The sequence below is a fragment of the Daldinia loculata genome, assembly GCF_022478755.1.
Source record: "Daldinia loculata strain CBS 113971 unplaced genomic scaffold F4817scaffold_114, whole genome shotgun sequence".
Classification (NCBI taxonomy): domain Eukaryota; kingdom Fungi; phylum Ascomycota; class Sordariomycetes; order Xylariales; family Hypoxylaceae; genus Daldinia; species Daldinia loculata.
The window spans coordinates 20,042-38,804 of record NW_026054968.1 but is presented as its reverse complement, the minus strand read 5'-3'; the positions used below and the strand labels follow the sequence as shown (position 1 = coordinate 38,804).

General features: G+C 45.5%; 5 protein-coding genes across 5 annotated transcripts; 2 read left to right on the top strand and 3 right to left on the bottom strand.

Annotated features, from left to right (window-relative positions):
- Window position 1: 1 nt before the first annotated feature.
- Window positions 2-2,112, top strand: F4817DRAFT_29693 (uncharacterized protein). Its single transcript, XM_049299747.1, has one exon. The coding sequence runs from the start codon at window positions 146-148 to the stop codon at window positions 1,739-1,741; it is 1,596 nt and encodes a 531-aa protein (XP_049153576.1). The 5' UTR covers window positions 2-145; the 3' UTR covers window positions 1,742-2,112.
- On the bottom strand, window positions 1,837-4,297 carry F4817DRAFT_363550 (uncharacterized protein; the record flags this gene model as incomplete). The annotated part of the gene is made up of 3 exons (XM_049306655.1): window positions 1,837-3,668; window positions 3,711-4,070; window positions 4,162-4,297. 3 exons carry the CDS (start codon window positions 4,295-4,297, stop codon window positions 2,485-2,487), a joined length of 1,680 nt encoding a protein of 559 aa, XP_049153575.1. The 3' UTR covers window positions 1,837-2,484.
- A 4,982-nt stretch (window positions 4,298-9,279) lies between these two features.
- F4817DRAFT_362742 (uncharacterized protein) lies at window positions 9,280-12,258 on the bottom strand (the record flags this gene model as incomplete). The annotated part of the gene is made up of 3 exons (XM_049306563.1): window positions 9,280-9,950; window positions 11,162-12,117; window positions 12,182-12,258. 3 exons carry the CDS (start codon window positions 12,256-12,258, stop codon window positions 9,280-9,282), a joined length of 1,704 nt encoding a protein of 567 aa, XP_049153574.1.
- Window positions 12,259-12,750: 492 nt separating this feature from the next.
- On the bottom strand, window positions 12,751-14,810 carry F4817DRAFT_29620 (uncharacterized protein). The gene is made up of 5 exons (XM_049299743.1): window positions 14,770-14,810; window positions 14,282-14,629; window positions 14,080-14,190; window positions 13,844-14,020; window positions 12,751-13,769 (listed from the first exon to the last, which is right to left on the bottom strand). The coding sequence occupies exons 2-5, from the start codon at window positions 14,409-14,411 to the stop codon at window positions 13,198-13,200; spliced, it is 990 nt and encodes a 329-aa protein (XP_049153573.1). The 5' UTR covers window positions 14,412-14,629; window positions 14,770-14,810; the 3' UTR covers window positions 12,751-13,197.
- A 1,300-nt stretch (window positions 14,811-16,110) lies between these two features.
- On the top strand, window positions 16,111-17,926 carry F4817DRAFT_29579 (uncharacterized protein). The gene is made up of 4 exons (XM_049299740.1): window positions 16,111-16,671; window positions 16,728-16,858; window positions 16,910-17,752; window positions 17,915-17,926. Exons 1-3 carry the CDS (start codon window positions 16,374-16,376, stop codon window positions 17,678-17,680), a joined length of 1,200 nt encoding a protein of 399 aa, XP_049153572.1. The 5' UTR covers window positions 16,111-16,373; the 3' UTR covers window positions 17,681-17,752; window positions 17,915-17,926.
- Window positions 17,927-18,763: the final 837 nt, after the last annotated feature.

Here is an 18,763-nt window from a genome sequence, read left to right as displayed (position 1 = left end):
TGAATAAAGTGGGACCTGATAGAGCTACCGGTACACCGATACGCTGATAAGATAGCATTGCATTTCTTCACCTTTTGTAGCCGCATTTTTAGCCGCCCGATCTGATCAAACAAAGGCTTTTTCATGGCATCACGATAGCGCAGCTATGGCTACAATTCTCAAACCCTCCGAATCCACGATAAAATCCTCAGCCAACCCCGTTCCGTATACTCGATTGCATATTACGCCGTTAGACGAATCGCTACTTAGCGTCGTTGTCCCCTCTTCTGTCCTACCTCGAGCGCGTAACATCTCGTATCACACCATCGAAACCTTTCCTGACAAGCAATACGGTTTCGTAGATTTACCCGCGGCCGATGCGGACAAGATTAAAAGAAAACTAAACGGCGCTGTCCTGAGAGGAATCAAGATGCGCATCGAGAAGGCCAAACCCGAATCCATCCCCGAGCCCACAGGCGCGGCTGGCGAGAGCGAAGTCAAGAAGGACAGAAAGAAAAAGAGGAAGCGCGAGATTGACGTGACGCCCGGGGTCGAACTCGAAGGTCGAAAAGTTAAGCGCGGATGGACTACCTCGGATCGCGAGATGATTGAGGAAAAGCGGAAGACAAAGAAGGAAAAGAAATCTAAGGAAGGAAAGAAAAAGAAGAGGGAGACCAAGTCAAAATATACAGATGGGCCGGAATGTTTGTTCAAGACGAAACTTCCGGATGCTGGGATATCGTCGAAAGATAATCAAAATCCTGACGGGTCCAAAAAGAAGAAGCACAAGAGCGGTCGCGAGGTGGTCATGCACGAGTTTGAGAAGACGACGAAGCACCCTTCATTTCTCAAGAGCACCACCGAGAAGTCAAGCTTAGGGGCTGTGTCTTTTGAAGATGGCGTTGGCTGGGTGGACGAGCACGGAGCTGTTGTCGAACCCGTCGCGAATAAGAGACCAAGCGTTAATTCTTCAAAACCAGCGGCAGGGTCCAAGCCCTCGGAACTGGCAACTTCTGCGGAGGACGACGATACAACAAGCAGCAGTGGCTCTTCTGATGATTCCGATGATGCCGAGATGCTCAGCCAGGTTGTAGATAGCTCGGACGATGAAGGCGAGGAGCAGCCTACGGAGCTCAAGCTAGACACGCAGATTTTGACCAGCCCCGTATCAATCCTGAAGACGGGGTCCGCGAGGCCGAAATCTTCCGGTTCAACTACCAGCCTCACCATTAAGATACCCCCTGTTACGCCGGCTCCTACGAAAGTGCACCCTCTCGAAGCGTTATATAAGCGACCTAAGGGAGGCCCTGAAATACCCAGCGAGGCTCAACCTTTTAGTTTCTTTGACGGAGACGATGATGACATCGAAGAAGACGAGAGCGCCATGGGTCCCCCGAGCCAGCCTCCCATGACTCCATTCACAAAGCAAGACTTCGAATATAGAAACGTAAGGAGCGCCGCGCCGACTCCGGATACGGCACATCCTAGTCGAACGTTCAATCTATGGCCGAGACAGGGCTCTGCGGATGATATAGCCGAGGATGATGAGGAAGGAGAACTAGAGGACAACGGTGAGCACGCAGGAACGAGTACCAATGCCACCCATGCTAGTAGTGACGGTCAAACTCCCGCTAGTGATTTTCAAAGGCAGTTCTGGGAGAGCCGGGGTGATCTGAACCGCTCTTGGAGGAGGCGGCGGAAGGCTGTTTCGAAGGAGAAGCGTTATAGGGACAATCGTGCTCGCGCGGAACGGGCAATTTAGGGCGTGTATTATACGCGAATTCCAGTAGTTTTATCCTGGGTCTTGCTTTATACATGTACTATGTTCATACACTGGGGCCTTGTTAGCGAACCAGAACCCAGGCCCCTCACTTGGGAACCCAGATAGGATTTCCATGTTATAAGAGACACTTTAAACCTATCAGTTGCCCGGTTACGGAATCGGAAAACCATGGTGAATGAGATTTTCGCATTACAAGCTCTTCATTATCAATCAGGTGCTATGGATCGTGTGGTCACGATATTACACAAGTATCTCAACTGCCAAAATCATAGCTGTAGCCTTCCTTACACTGAGAGCTCGGATTATCCCGCGTCCACTATCTGCAAAATGACTTCCTCTTTCACCTTGCAATGAGGCTAAATAAAAGCCAAGTTTGTGTTGGCCTCTCGTCGAGGAATGATTTATGAAGGAATACAATATACACCCTCGTGATTAAAACTCAAGTCTAAGCGAAACAGTCAGCACGCATAGCAATAGAGAACGACGAAGAAATACTCACCTTGTAGGCGCAGTTCCAGTGCAATATTATTATAACTAGAATAACAGTCTGGTGGATGTTCCATCAAACCTAAGCTAGTAATTCAAAGTTGCTCGCGGAGAAAAAGAACAGAAATTACCAAACGGCCGAGAATCTTGGATGTCCAGATCGTTACTAAACTGGTGATCCAAATATCATACACGATCAAGGATGCAAATGGATAATGATCGCCCTAAGCTATCTCCTAAGGTGAAGAGGGAGCCTCGCTAGCGCGCTCGATGATGGGGCTGAGTTCCTTGTAGGCAGTTCTATACGGATACGAGAAGTTGGTTTCGACTTCGTACTTGCGGTCGGCGCTGGAGAATGTGCCCTGCGATGACAATTCGGTAAGCGAGCTGCTGCGGGGAGGAAAGACGCCGGCTTTGGTGAAATCGCGCTTGGTGCTGCCGTAGGTGACAAGAGTGCTAGAGCTGAAAGAAGGTTCGAGACACCAGCTGTCGCGCGGAGGTAGCCCGGGACGGCGAGGCGAGCTGGATTCAGAAGAGCCGAAGTAGCTGATGTCGGTAAGGCCAGACCCAGCCGAAGCAGAGTAAGGGATAGGTGATAGTTGCTCGTTGGTAACTACAGAATCCTCCTGCATAGAACAGGTGCTGAACTCTATGGGTGATCCTAGCTTGCCGGTCTCCTCGTCGTGTAAGGAGCTGCTGCGAGCAATACCGATGCCGCTGTCGACAGAAGACGAGGTGCTTTGGTCACGAAGTTGTGCTCGAGCGATAATATCCTGTACGCCCGAATTACTGGCTGCCTTGCGGTTCTTCTGGTAAGGTGGATATTGGGCCGGATGCTGGTCGACGCGATTATCTCGGGGATTCGCGTTGCGGCGATGTCGTCCCATCTCCTGCTCGATGGAAGTGCCTGACTGGCGGTAGACGCCGCCCTCGATTCGGTGAACAGCGGTGCGGGCAGGCTGCGGGTGGGTAGGGTGTCGTGACTGCTGAGGGCGGCCTCGAGGGCGGTAGTTGCGGTTACCCATCTCGACCCACGGTGCTTCTGTATACAAGCCGCGACTAGGTCCCCATTCCTCGATACCAGAGGCGCGGTGCTGATTAAAGACAAGAATCAGAACTAGAAGGACAACGCTGCCAAACAGCCATAGAAGAATACCATTCTTCACATCCTCAGTCTGCTTATCCGAGGAGGACTTGAGCATGTTAGCGCTGGCGATGATGCTGACCGTGGCCGCGCCAATCAGGCAGTAGAGCACAATTTGGACGGCATCGGTATTGTAACCGGGACGGAAGGTGAAGATGCCTACCACCCAGTTGTAACCCTTTCGAAAGAAGACGCAAACGCGAGCCTTGACAAAGGGACGACAATGTTGATTGTCGGAAGTGATGGAGGATCGCGGGGAGAGTTGTAGGCCGAGTCCTTGACTAGTAGTGCCGCGAGGTCCCTAAGGCGCGGCCTGACTGTCGTAGACAGCATGGTTGTCTGAAGACATCTTGTTTGAGCTAGGAATTAGGAACTCTGATCTGTTAGTCTTGCTGCCAATTCCGCCTTTGGTCTTTTGGCTGTTTATGTTGTTATAAGCTACGACTTGTTCATTCGAATCAGCAAAAGTCCCTTTGTGTCTAGGCGTGATATGATCGACAGAGTGAGGATATGAGAGCCGTGTGTCCTGAGGCGGAACTTCGTCGTTATGGTGATGATTGCCAACGACACGGCCGGTGGTAGCTTTGGTAATCTCGCGGGTTTGATTTAGGACGCGAGCCTGGCGCGAATTTGACGTCCTGGGCAAATCCAATTGTATAAAAGGGATCTCTCCGTGGCCTATAGTATTAGTATAGTTGTTAGATAGGTTCACAATGTCTTCGTAAGTGTTCAGTCTCAAAATTCCGTATTCCACACGGATCCCATATACCATAACCAAGTTCATCAGTCGGTCGATCAAGCAAATACGACTGCCCAAATGACACAGGGGATACGTCGCAGAAGCAAGGAAGTAGAGTAGAATTACCTCTTCCGGGGTCCCCACGGTTCTCTGTAGTTTGAAACATGATGCCTATGATAGATGATTCACTGATACCAACAGAGATGAAATATGCTGAAAGGGGTACAGTTGTTGAAGGTATTGGAAAATAATCAAAGACCCAGCACAGATCTTGGGTTTCTAGGCCTTCGAATTTCAAGTTTCAAGTGATAAAAGCTGTTCCCTGTAAGAAAAGGTAGAGTATCAAAAGTGTTAACTAGATAGTATATAAAGACCAGGGGCACAGCATGACAGCCAGCCAACGCCTGGGACAGCTAAGGGTATGGACTGGTTGGGATCTATGGAAAATAAAGAGCGAGAATAGGTAGCTTACCTTTTGTAAATATATCAAGGTTCCAGCAGTCTCGGGGAAATGACGCCGGCAGGTCTAAGCAGTAAATGCTGACTTGAATGCCTAACGCGTAGACAACCTAGTCAAAACCCCTATAGTAGCAATAGTTAGCCAAGACCTAGCTTGTATTCCTGTAGGAGAACCCCACTGAAATGCTAATAAAGAAGAGTCAAATGGATGGAATGTAGGTAGCTGCAAAGGCTTCTTGTCCATTGCGGTGAGTAGGGGACTGCGTTGTAGAGTGAAGGGTTAAGGAATAGTTGATCGCATCGATGGAGGTGCTGCTGTTAGGAACACAGGAAAAAGCAGGCAGCTTCTTCAGCTGTTGCATTCGCGCACGAAACCGTGCAGAGGGAAACTGAATGGATGTTTTATTGCGAAATGGTTTGTGCGAATAAAGAGAACAGAGACTGGATAGTTAAAGATAGGTTGAACACTGAAATCGGATAGACTTACCTTGAACAGAAAGGGGATTGCGCAAATACGACAGGATTTTGCAGAGGAAAGGAAAGAAAAATTAATGGGGAATTTGTTGCGGGAGAAGACATAGAAAAGAGACGAGTGCTGATCAGCTGCTTGAGTGTTAGGGCAAGGTAGGAACGCGATTTGCTTTCGCGTCTGTATGGTCGCGACGCGTCTAGGAGGTAGCCACGCAGAAGCGAAAGATGGTACATAAGTCCAAGATACGCCAACCAACAAAGTGAGAAACCTGACGTATAAAGAGGCATCAAAGTTAAGAATTGCGTAATGTAGAATAATACCGAGGCAGAAGATATATGAGAAATACGTCAGAAAAGATGCCGCAAATGGGCTTGAAAATTAAACATGGTTCGGTATGAATAAGAAAGGGGTTGGGGTTCAACTCGTGATGATAATACTAGTAAACCTATCGACTTCATCTTGCTCAAGTAGACCTTCTTCCAATATAGGTAACAATACAAAACAAATTTAATAGTAGCTATGTTATCTTGCCGAGCTATTCTCCTTTTCTACATTCGGAGCCATATTTATATCTTAATATTTTACTCTATTTTTTTTTTAAATAATTATACTCGTAATACGAACTACGTTACAAGCCAACCTTGCCGTCGTTTTCCCCGTATGTAAGTATGGATGTTTCTCCAGTAACCTAAACCAATGTATAAATAGGCAATAGATGATATTCAAGAAGTAATATGTAAGCTCAGCCTGTTAGGAGACGATAACCTTACATAAACTACAAAAGCTCTAGCTATACACACTGAAGGCATCCTTTGTTATAGACATCATACTCGGAATCTTAGCAGATTCCTAAGATGCCGCAAGTTTTAAAGTTATTGACCAGGCTGTTGCTGCGTATTTTTTTGGAGATTGTCTTATATCATCCCTCAAGTGGCATGTATTACGAGTATCGTCTACACTTAACTCCTTAGGACCATTGATCAATTTCTTATTTAAGTGAGGATTGACCTATGTTGATAGTTATATATGTTCGTGCTCCCCAGCTCTTTATCCCATACAGCTATTATTCTCACCTGTGTACTTCTCATGCCGGTGGGTAGTTTAGTTTAACCTTTACCTTCTCGATAATATGTGGTCTTGATATTAAAGGTTTCGAATACTCTCTGGCTACTCTGTAGTACCTCGTATCCTAGCTTGTTACCCTTTTTAGTGTTTGAGAAGCCTCGTTGTTGGATATGAAATTGCGGAAAATTATTGCCACGAGGGAATTGGCGTCATTGGTCTGAGATGCTGCGGTATTAATTCTCACTGGGTCTACGTCAGAGAGCCAAGCTTGGGATGGTAACGAACTAGGGTTCACTTGAAATCACGAGAATTATTTTGCAGGTTTCAACTACGAGCACGCGGAGACGGGATACGTATGTCATAGAAATGATAGGGTAGAAGATTCAAGCAATCGATAGATGTATCTAGATAGGTCTTCATCATTTCAAGATGAAAGACGTATTTAGTATACTTCAAATAGTAGAAGCAATCTTAGATAGCCAATCACCATGTTTGCTCTCACGTATGATATAAATAAATCATGCCACAGAAAAGGTAGTATTCCGAGTAAAGGATTGGCTAGTCGGTAGCTACAAAAAACCTTCTCCCATCGTTCTTTGATAAACCAACTCCTCAAATCACCCAAGAATCCTCTCAAAGTTATAACCCATCGAGAGATTAAAGGTAGTATCGAAAACGCCTAGTGGTTTGGCGCTGTTGTTGAAGAGTGAAGTGGAAACGGGCGAAGTAGCAGACTCAACTCATCTGTGGATGATGGATGGTCGCTTATTTGCCGCAAGAGCAGCTGGAGCCGCATTCGCCTGTTGAAGAATAAAGTCAGCATTGCTATTTAGAAAGGAAAGTAGTTGGGATAGCGGGGTTAGATAAGATCATATGGATGACTTACAGTTGTCAGCACAGCCACAGTCGCCCTTCATTTTGAATGGTAGTTGGTTTGTAAGGTGCTGAAATAGGCTCGTTGATATTATTGGTTTAGGTAAGCTTGATCTTGATCTTGATCTGATCGTAAATATATGCGTGCGTGTAGTTGGAAAGTTGATAGAGAAGAGGGACATGTAGCGGACCTTTTATATTGTAGATAAGTGTTCGGGATGTGGGTCTGTGGATATTCCGAATCAGGGCAAGCATAGAGATAGGTGGCCAATCATGGAATGCAAAAAGGAATGCAAACTGAGGATGCGCCGTTTGTGCGGGGTTTGCGCCTTTTCAGCGCGATGTCGCCCTGTCTCACCACACCACTACAACCCCCAACCCAGTCTTCCAATAATCCTAATACGGAAGCTAACTTTTAGCTGGCTTGATTTATCTCCTAAAGACATGGACCACGAGTTCCCAATCAGCTAGTTTCCAATCAGATGACGCACGCCTACATAGTATGGTATACCACGCACAAGTCGCGCAAAAGAAATTACATGGCTGGATATAAACTGGACGTTTATGTGATAAGCTTCAAAGAATCAGTTAGTTGCTTCTTTACTTAATAACTAGCCCGACAATTTGCGAGGTTTGTGCGTTGTTGTCAGCCTATTGATCAGGGATCTCTTTGTATCCAACCTCTTTCCTTTTGGTAATACATAACAAGACTCTTTACTCTTCTAGAAATCAAAGACTTTTAAGTGGCTCTCTACCTCTTATAGACATTCCTATACGATACAAATTCTATGGCGAAGGGTCTCTTCTTGATTTACCCTTGACATCGTATATCCTCTCTGCGTAGTGGCTTGATTGGCAACGGCTTTAATCGTGCGGTTCCCATGACAGTTAGGGTGTGCCTCCCACGGTCTGAGCTAATTTTCATTCGAGCTCCCACACCCGGGACCCAGTGTAGGATGTACATAAGCTGGCTGTGTAATGGTTCGGGTGGGCTGCACGACAGATAGCTGCAATGCGTTACGGTTACATCGAAGATCCCCTAATCTTCTATTATTCGCCATCCGTGGTTCGCGACTCTTGGAAACTCCTTGCCACCGACGAATTACTCTGTTCTCCATTCTACGAGTTCTAGAATCTACATAATCTTCCAGGGTTTAAGCAGGCTATCCCGCAGGTTGTGCGACTGGTGTGGCATTTGTAAGGCGGATTCCGTCGGGACGTAATGTGATACCCCAAATTAGTGTCGTAGTCCTCCCACGTTGTCGGTATCAATCGTATTTCGTGAATGCGTATGTCATCTCGCCTTATCGCAACTCAGTGCAGGAAATTCCAGCATAGCTTACGAGTCAACTAGGAGTTCCAGTTTGTTTGAACAGGAGGATATTGTAAATGTCTGACAAGAACCGTCAGTGATACCTGAGAAACCATGAGCAAGACAATAGGGTTGATAGTATTAAATTAAGTCAAGTTTTTGACGTAATATATCCCTCCAATATTTGATAACGTTTACGTGTGATTTGAACTGTACCGTGGGATGATGCATAGGCATGCGAAGGAAGAAGCGGGATTAAGCAGGCTGTGTATGTGTGTATGTGTGTGATATAGCAGCTTGTACTTATATCTTACATCATACAATGATATCTGCCGGGGTCTTTGGTCAGCAGGCCTAGCTTTGCTTCTCAAAGTATCATAGAGGTCTACAAGAATTCCCAAGTCCGAGGTGGGCGTTATCTACATCAGGGTATGCCTTGGCTTCGGGGCCAATCAAGTTTTCAGGGTAGGATGAATATATGACCGGGTAGCAAACAAGTTATATATTCAGCAGCAGACAATATCAAGCCTTGTGTTTACAACGCTGCGCTATATGGAAACTTGACATAGACAGGGAAGCATGAGAAATTCTTTAAATATGATACAGTTCCACTTACGTACACATTACCCTACCTCTTACTAGGGAGTCCGTTACTGGGTACTGTCGAAAGAGATGTTAATGATGAGAGACCAAGAGGATGTTTGATCTAAGACCCAAGCTATCGGCTTTTGTTTTCAACATATTTAATTGGGAAGTTTCGCCAGCAAAACTCATGGCTTCTCCAACTCCTTGCCACCCTGGAGCAATATTATCGGATACCCTAATTTCTAAATAACACCTCGTGGTCTCCTAAAGTCTAGTGGCCGCGAATTCTAAGATCTCCTTTCACTCTATTAGCGCATAGGCTTCACGGAGTTAATAGTGATTATTGCAAGATAAAGACCGTGGAACAAACGAGCAACACTCATTACGCCTGATCCCGTCCGAAGAACTTTAGCCACGACTCCAAATCCGCCGTTAACCCTCCCCCCAGCTCCGTGGATACGGCACTCTCCTGCCAGTCGCATGACACATATAGTTCTCCATCTTTCGCCGCGACAAGGCAAACTCCGAACGCTGCGCCATGAACTTCGGAGCTGATGGAGAATATAGACCGATCGATAGACCACTTGGCATTTGCCCCCGTAAAAGCATCTGAGGCGCCTTCTACAGGATTTTCGACGCCGTTTAAAGACGAAGGGGCTTTACCATTGATAACTCCTATATTAGACACGGCGACTGAGTGGGATCTGGGCTTCTCCAGCCGTTCCTTCAGCAACGCGCGAAAGTCAGGGATGAACTTCATCAGACCCATCTGGTCGTTCTTGGTTCCCTCGTCTAGTCTCTTTACCAAGTCGACACGCACCGTTTTCGCGACAGGCCATATTAAAGATTCGAGGGCGAGCATACGGCGCTCGACCACTTCTTGATCCTTGAAATTCTCTTCGGTTTCACCTCTCTTGCCTTCCGAATGATTAAGCCCTCGCTGAGAAGAATCGTTAATAACACTCGCCGCCCTGATCTTCGTAACCCATTCTTCATCGAACACATGATCTACCGTCGTCATAAAATTCCCCATAGTCCGCACGAGATCCACGTCTATGGTGGACGGTTAGGACATTTGTGCCAAAATCAGGAAAATGGGTCGGGGCTTTCCAAAAAGGGTAATATAACAGGTGCACAGTATACTATGCGGGGTATATACAAAGTAAAATATATAATTTTTTCATTATTTTATATTAGATAAACATAATTCGGCCAATTAAATTAAAAGATTTAATTGTTAATTTAATTTTTAATTATTTTATATACATTATATATAATATATAATATATAATACATTTAAATAACTTTTTAAAAATAATAATTTAAACGTTATAATTAATATTATTTTATAATTTTAATTAATGTAAAAATAATAAATTAAATTATATGTTTATATAATATATATTAAATATTATATTATTATTAAAATATTTAAAGTTTATTTAAAATGATTTTATTAAAATGTTTTTAAAAAATATCACGTGTTTACTTTTTTAAATAAACGTTATTTAATTTTATTATAATATAATAATTAAAAAGTTAATTTAAATGTAATTTAAATTATTGTTTTTACATTAATTAAAGTTATAAAATAATATTAATTATAACGTTTATATTATTATTTTTATAAAATTATTTAAATGTATTATATTATATATAAAATAATTATATAAAATAATTAAAAATTAAATTAATAATTAATTAATTAATGTTAAAAATTAATAATAAAAATGGCCCGAATAATAAAGTTTATATAATTATCTTTCCAAAGGAATTATACGTTTAAACTTTGGAAATTAATAAGGTAATTGATAAGGTAAATGATAAGGTAATTACGTAAAAAATACGCGGTAATTGATAAGGATGCGCGCGCGCGGAGCGCGATCGCGCCTTCGGAAAAATTTCACGTGCGCGCTTGCGCGCACGTAAAAACGGCCCGCGAGCTTGCGAGCGGCCGTTTTGATAAAATTTTATATATAAAATTACATAATTTTTTAATATTTTTACCAATTTTAATTTAAATTACATGTAATTTAAGCCGTAATTTTTATTATTTTTTAATTGAAATAATAGTATTTTTTAAAAAAGATTTAAATAAATATTCGTTAGGTTATTATAGTATAAGGTAAAAAGAATATATGTATTACCTTGTAAATTGTGTACACAGGGCAAATAGTCGAGTTTATACTATACCCCTAGCGTTACTATTACCGTATTAGACATAGTGCCACCGGCTTTTTCGATTTTGGCACAAATGTCCTAACCGTCCACCATAACGTCTCTTACATCAGCCTTTGCCTTCTCATTCAATGCTCGCTTCATGAGCGGGCGCCAATTTACGATTGTAGACCCCCGGAACGCGCGCGCTTGCTCGTCCGATAATCTGCATGCGAGACTGGTATGTGCGAGTGCCTGTGCTAGTCCTGTCAGAGTGGTACCTTGAACGCGGCATGCTGCTATGATATTTTTTAGAGCGATAGGAGATATGCCGAAGTGTCGGTACTCCGACGCGTAACGCCCAGGCCAGATGGGCGCCCAGGTTGCGCGCAAGCCCGCTTCGGATTTAGCCTGCAGCACTGCCGGCTTGAACTCATTCCAAAGCGTGGCCAGCGTGAAACCTAACCCGACGGGGAAGTCGCATAATGAGTGAAGTGATGGTAGTAGATCTCTTCGCCGGGCAAGGGGTATCGTGAGAATACGAGTTTCCGGGTTAAATCCTTCGGGCACCGAATTATCATTATGGCCATTTAGATGCCGCAGCATATCTTCGTGAAATGTCTTTGCGCTAATACCGTCAGTGTGCGAGTGACCCCATTCCCACATGACATCGATGAATCTCCCGCCCTCGATGCTTAACATAAGGATACGCCATGCTGGTGCTGTCTCGGGTTGTTCCACCTTGATATTGAGACGGCTCTTGATAAGAGCTTCGAGTTCGGTGTCATAATCCTTGCCGATGTCGAGATGGCGCCATTCGATGTGACGGGAAAAGTCGACCGCATCTAGCTCGACGAAAGCGGGCTTGCGATTGTGTTCACCTCGTAGACCAACGCGTAGAAGAGGATGTTCTAGCAGGATCCGGGCGACAGCCGACTCAACCGTCTGCTGTAATTTCGCATGCGATTCTGCGGGAAGGAGGGTTGCAGGTACCGCAAACCTGCATGTGAGCATAGAGCTCCGGTAAAGGTCCAGCGAGAGCATGGCTGCCTCGAAGCGTTCTCTGTGATGATATTTCTATTAGAACTAGTCCCGAGACTGAATAGTATGGTAGTAGTTATACCTACAAATATCCGAGGGGTCTGATGACCTTTGCCTCGTGTTTTATGCTCGGCAGCTGGTCATTCTCCTTTACCTCGCTCATCGTGGCCTACCGAGTTTAGGACAAGGTTATCCTAATAACGAAAGCCAACACCTCCGACATAGTACTTCGCAAGCGGAATGTCGTGACAGGTGCGGCGGGGGATATGGATATCTGAAAGGATGATGGTCGAAATATCTACTGTAGAGCTGAAACAGTTTAAATGTCGATGGCGAGATATTAAAGACACGTATGAAAGCTTCAGTTTAGACTCTCACCGAGCACCTATCTATATCGTATGTCATGACGGGCTCGGCCCGCTCGGCCTCCTCGGGCGACCGACTACCACGGCGAAGCAGTATTAAGGGGTAGAATATACGACCCGGGGCTGTGTGGCGCAGCAGGCAGTTAACGCGTGCTGTTATTTCCATCGTGAGAATTGACCCAGTAGGTGATCAAACTGAGCGACATAGAAATTCTTGCACGACATGGTGCGTGTGCTATATTTTTGCTGAAGGACACCTAACTACTGACTAGCGAACTTATTACTTGTGAAGTGAAGATACTGGCGAACCGGCTATCTTACACCAACTACTTGTCATTAGAGAAGCAGCCCAATCCTAATTATTTTGTTTAACTACGCGTTAATTATAATTAATGAGTAATGAAAGGGGTTAAATCAACCAAGTGGATAGCCCAGCTCATCGTATTATCTAAATACCTATATGATAAAAGGTAAAGTATGTGTCTATCCGCATCACCTAAGCTAGAAGACCGCGATGACTGAGCTCGATGCGAAGAAAACCCCAGTATCTTCCAAGCACCTCAAATGTTTGTCCCTATCCTGAAACTTGATGACATACCACATCACGATCCATCCTTAACGCCGTGTGTGATGCAATGCTGGGCATTATGAATGCTCGCGAGACGAAATAAGAAAGAGTACGTATGTATGTACAGATAATAATAGTAGATAGGTCAGCTTCGTCCAAGAAAACGCGGTTACTCGGTACGCTGCTTCTTGTCCCGGCCGCGCCTAGCAAGGAACTTCTCGCGACCGCCGATATCCTTCCAGTATTGATCCAGAATCTCCGGGGCAATCTTTTTCAGCTTGGCTTCGGCTTCGAATGATGTCTCGCCCCGCGTGGGCGGATGGCCGACCCATTGGACTTCGAATTCGAACCCGCCTCTAACTTTCTTTTCGTGCCCGAGCAGCTTATAAACGTGGTAGGTCTCGATGGGAGCGTTTTTAGGTTTAATGAAGAGGGCATTGATGCGACCGCCTTGGGCTTTCCAGTATGCGTATAGCGTCTCTTCTGCGCCTCGTTGAATTTCTTCCTCCATCTCCCAAGTAGCATCATCCTCGCTCTCTCCAACCCAATGGACGAGGAGCTCGACGCTACCGTCCTGGGCCATTCGGTGCCGAAGAAGGGCCTGAATTTCCTTCTCTTCACGTTCGTCGGCGTCGGGTAGCGTCTGCTCCGTCCGACTCACTCCCGTTGCCTTCTCTTTACCCTTTGTATCATTTCCGGCGTGGTCGTTATCAGCAGGCTCGGGATTGTCGTTGGAAGGCTCTACAAGGCGTAGGAATCATCAGCTTAGAACTCAGACGTGTCATACGGCGAAGATGCAAAAATTGCGTGCATACCAGGGACGCCCATATCAGCCACCGGGACGAGTGAGTTTTTACTAGACTCTTCTTCAGGTTGAGGATGTAATCGTGCCGCTTCGGGCTCCTGTGCGCGAGCTAAATTTGCTGCAGCGTCGACACGTGGACTATCTGTTACTTCGCCTCTTCGAGCACCGGACGAACGGTTTCGACGCTCTGTAATACATATCAGCTACGATCCGATAGATACCTAATAGCTGACCTTCTAGACGTACTATTAGTCTTGCCTGCCGATAGCGGCCGTCCCTTTGTGCTAGAGTTTGGTGCTTCCGAAGAAATGCGCGATCGAGTGCGCTGAGTCGAAGGCGTCTTTTGAACCGGTTCGTCTGTTTGCTTTGGTTAACGGCTATGATAGACAAAGAGTAAAGCCCCTGCATAAGCGATTGCTGTATCGCTGTCCTCTTATAATCTTCTTACCATCGTCTATCTCATCGTAAGGGTCGCTCTTAGCTTTTCGCTTAGTGCCACGCGATTCCTTGTCGCCGTTTACCGATCTGGGCGCGGGTGACGACTTGGCGAATATATTGGTAAGGATGCTCGACATCATGGGGATGGAGTAGATGCGAAGCTGCGAAGAGAACGAAAAATTGATGGCGCGGTAGCTTTAGAGATGGGGATAGCTCGAGGTTTGAGGCGAGTGATGACTTGATGAGTGTATTTAGAAGCTTTCTGAAAGCTTTCAAGAGACTTGAAGTGGCGCGGCTACAGAATGGTGGAACCGCGACTTTTTATCACTGGAATGACGAAGAAGTTGCTGGCTGGGAACTGACGTTGGGACCCGAGGTTTTAATTGTTATTAGGTACTTATAGAAAAGGGGCTATCTTGACTATAGAAGAAGTACTTTGAAACACAAGCTTCAGAAGTCTATATGCTATACTTATTGGGAAATGGACCGTGCACGTACCGACAGGCTTAGCCTAATAAGTGATCTGTACTGTACCTTAGGTGTATACATCTTATCCTGACAACTCACAAGTTACCAAGTCACCTTATGCTAGGTAAAGAAAAATAAAAGGTATGAGGCCATGTAAAGATGATTTCTGATATATCTCTCTGCACTACGGTCTTTAGATTAGGTCAGAAGGTTTTATTTCGTCACAAGCTTCCATCTTCCTAATGTGATCCTTTATCTGATGGAGAATTTAGCCAAGGGTTGGTACGCGTTCTACGAACCCCCTTATAGTTAAACCAATCAGGCTTCATATCGTATAAAGATTAAACATGACAATCGAAAGTGCAGTACAGTACTTCTCAAGTTTAACTTCTTTCGCTCATACGCGTAAGTTGTCACCCGCACCAAGACGCAGTTGTGTCTCTGCTGCGAGCATAACTACACCCAATGCCACTATATAGATACAGCCTCTACGGAAAGCTGTAAGGCATATTAATTATGGCAGTTATATCTATACATCTTCTTCAAGACATTCTCACGACTAACTATCCTACGCAAACCCAGTTCTTAGTATGATAATCCCATCTGGCCATGAGGTTACTTAACTGCCGAACCTTGGATTTCGAAGAGTTTGTCAGGTATGTTCCGGCCTACGCGATTTCATCCTATACCGGGGTGAGGGTGAGGTCACATTCAATGATATGAGTGACCGAGACAGGGCTTTACAAAAAGACGGAATGAAAAAATCGAGGCTGCATGTCGAGTCGCGTTACGTTAGAAGAGAGCCTCGACTACGCCTAGGTAGATACTTGCCGCATTTATAAATCAAGTAGGGCTGAACTATTAGAAGCTATTAATACTATGTTCGCCTAGTATAAGGAGGCTGCTCTTTGCTTAGTCTTTTCATCCGATTTCATCTATTATCCGAGCGCGGCCCTGGCCGAGGTTATAACCATGTTTAATGCTTGTGAGGCCTTAGAAAAACACGAGATGTTTGGATCCCCGTCTGCTAATAGGTATGGAGATCGAACTGCGCAGTGTGATTGCGAATGGCTTTAAAAATTGCAAGTGGTTTTCGCGTGGTTGGATAGGAACTCACCTCGCTACGAAAAACAGCATCAACATAGGTAATAATCCTTCGTAAACTTAACCGTACCTGAGGCCTGATGATGGGACAATTAATCGACTGCTCTAGGCAGGGCTGTAACACAGTTACTTTTGGAACCTGCCGACTGATATGAGCTCACGATATTTGTTAAATGCGCCGTCTTTCTCTTGGTAATTACCCGAAAAGGTAAGGTTGTGCGAGATAGCGCCGGTTTATATCCAGGTTCTTATTTAACCCATTATGATTCATAATGACTTAGAATGATGCACATTCGCATATATGCCTATGAACTTTATCGAAGGACTGTAGCATCTAACTTCAACTCTCGGCCTTCTACTATTTGCCGCTATTAAGTCGAGCTTAACACAGTGAGACCTTGATGCTGGGAATTGAGGGTAGGTAGACATTATGAATTCATCAAGATTTCTCTTACTTGAACCTCTCACCGTCAGAGTCTCACGATTCATCCCACCTCTCGCTATGAGATAATACTCAAATCGACTGAAAGATGGCAAGGTCGGATAGACACGGCCTTGTTTTCGGGGGTACTGGCCTTATTGGTTGGGGCGTCGTCAACGAGTTGCTCTCGGGTTATCCTGAACAGGGGGTGTTCAACAGAGTCACCGCGGTCACCAATCGTTCCCTCAAGTCGGAAGATACGTACTGGCCAGAGGCATTACCGGGCTTACCCGAACTCCAGATATGCTCAGGAGTTGACCTCTTGAACGGAACTGGCGAAGACCTCGCGGCTACTCTAGAAAAGAGGGTGCCAGACATCCAGGGCGTCACTCATGTCTTCTACTTTGGTTCGTAGCATCTACATACCGGTTTTGTTGTAGCTCTAATCGCTGACTGAAGACAGTCTTTACTTCTTTTTCAAATGATTTTGAACAAGAGTGTGCATTGAATTGCGGTATAATGCGAAAGGTGGCAAAGGCCGTAAATATGCTCTGTCCCAGCCTTCAGTCTTTCGTTTACTCGGGGGGCACTCGGGTAAGTACGCTTTATTGAACAAGTTTGTGAACTGCTACTAATGTGACAAAGGGATACGGTATCTATGATCCCAACATCAATTTCGAAACTCCGCTCGAGGAGCACATGGCCAGCCAGCTTCCCGAGGATTACGCTAAAATTGTCGCATATCCATGGTTTAGGGAGATACTCACCGAGGCCGCAAAGGGCCGCGGGTGGACCTGGACGGAAGTCTGCCCTGATATCGTCGTTGGCTTCAGCCCGATAGGCTCTGGGTACTCGCTCGCACTCCACTGGGCGCAATATCTCTCGTTATATGCCTTCAACCACGGCATCTCGGACTCAAACGCTGAGAAAAGGGTAGAGATTTCCTTTCCTGGGACCGAGGCTGGCTTCGACGCCCGGTTTACCCAGGTCTCTACTCGCATTCTGGGACGGATCAGTATTTTCGCATCGCTCAACCCAGACCGGCTTGGTGGACAGATCATTAATGCGCTCGATGACCCGACCCCTACAACATTCCGCGAGCTGTGGCCCGAGATTGCGGGTTGGTTCGGCCTGGTAGGCGTTGGACCTTCTGGAAATGAGGACTCCTCGCTCACTCCGAGCGAATACATCGCAAAGCACAAGCATCTCTTCGAGGAACATGAGCGTCCAAAGGGTGTCACGGCCGGAGTTGGTGCTGGCAGCAAACAGCTTGACACCGTCGGGTACTGGCTGAGTTTCGACAGAGAGCTTAGCGCTAATAAGCTCCGATCTACCGGCTTCCTTGAACAACAGCTTCCGGCTCATTCATGGATGGAAGCTTTCAGGAGGCTCAGGCTCGCTGGTGTCATCTTTTGATTATGATACGGCTCCTAATACCCACTGATAAGCAACAAGATCCAATGCCGTATATGGCAAGTTTTATGAAAGGTATGAATCAAGGTTTCCGCTATCATATTAATCAGTAGCAATAGAGGTATCATTATAGTACGACTAGACTAACCATCAGGAACCAGCCCTATTATAAGGGACGTTGAAATCCATAGCTCAGCCTACTTACCTTAAGTACAGGAACTTAAATGTTGTATATAGGCCCCGAAAAACTAGAACGGCTAGACGGCGACGGGGAGATCTGGCTAGCGGCTAGGTAGGTAGTTCTATAGGTGGCCGTGATTTGTACGCATCGTCATGTTCATTTCGAGCGCCGGCTGTGCGATTGGCCGTCCCCCCGGCAAGGAATGGGCGACGAGGTTGGCAGCTATCTTTGTTTCGAGTAAGCTTCCTCGGGCTCTTGTCGAGACGGCCTCCTCCAGTCCCATGTCGAAGATATCCTACAAGGTTTGCCAGACCGAACGTCGGCCGAGTGTTTGGGGTTTATTTATACGATTAAGGACGTGGAGCTCAATCAAGTGAATAGCACTGATATCAAGCGCGAGAAGCAGGGCCGTTCTAGATTACTAAAGAAGATATAAGGAAGATATAAGGAAGATATAAGTTAACACCCTATATGTGTTGTTAATTGAAGAGATTGACTGCTACAAGCAGCAATGAAGGTACATGTACTTAGGTACCTAGGTACATATGCTTTGCATCGGCGCAAAGCCAATGAAAAGGCGCGACGCGTAGGTGGGGGGAGGGGTAGAGGGGAAAATTCCAATGGGTTAAACAACAATTTCTTACATGAGTCAGAAGGCGCCGATACATAGCTTTTAGGGTTCAAGACTTCTAATTAAAACTTTTAATTCTCAACTGAAGTTACGACTAAGGTTACGACTGAGGTTACGACTGAGGTTATAACTGAGGTTCTAAATCCCAACTCGCATCTTCATGACCTCTCCCCACACTAGAACTATCATTGTTCGCATAGTCTGGCCACTTCGACATCGACAATTATCTACTGTTCCTCTTCTTAGTCACTACTCTACTAAATCCAATCGCCAA

Excerpts from the sequence above, each read along its gene's own strand:
- F4817DRAFT_29693 (XM_049299747.1), top strand. The coding sequence starts at position 146 with ATGGCTACAATTCTCAAACCCTCCGAATCCACGATAAAATCCTCAGCC.
- F4817DRAFT_29620 (XM_049299743.1), bottom strand. The coding sequence starts at position 14,411 with ATGATGTCGAGCATCCTTACCAATATATTCGCCAAGTCGTCACCCGCG. Across the intron at positions 14,191-14,281 it reads TTACGATGAGATAGACGATG|ACGAACCGGTTCAAAAGACG; the intron begins GTAAGAAGATTA and ends CAAAGCAAACAG. Across the intron at positions 13,770-13,843 it reads GGCTGATATGGGCGTCCCTG|AGCCTTCCAACGACAATCCC; the intron begins GTATGCACGCAA and ends TACGCCTTGTAG.
- F4817DRAFT_29579 (XM_049299740.1), top strand. The coding sequence starts at position 16,374 with ATGGCAAGGTCGGATAGACACGGCCTTGTTTTCGGGGGTACTGGCCTT. Across the intron at positions 16,672-16,727 it reads CACTCATGTCTTCTACTTTG|TCTTTACTTCTTTTTCAAAT; the intron begins GTTCGTAGCATC and ends GACTGAAGACAG. Across the intron at positions 16,859-16,909 it reads TTTACTCGGGGGGCACTCGG|GGATACGGTATCTATGATCC; the intron begins GTAAGTACGCTT and ends AATGTGACAAAG.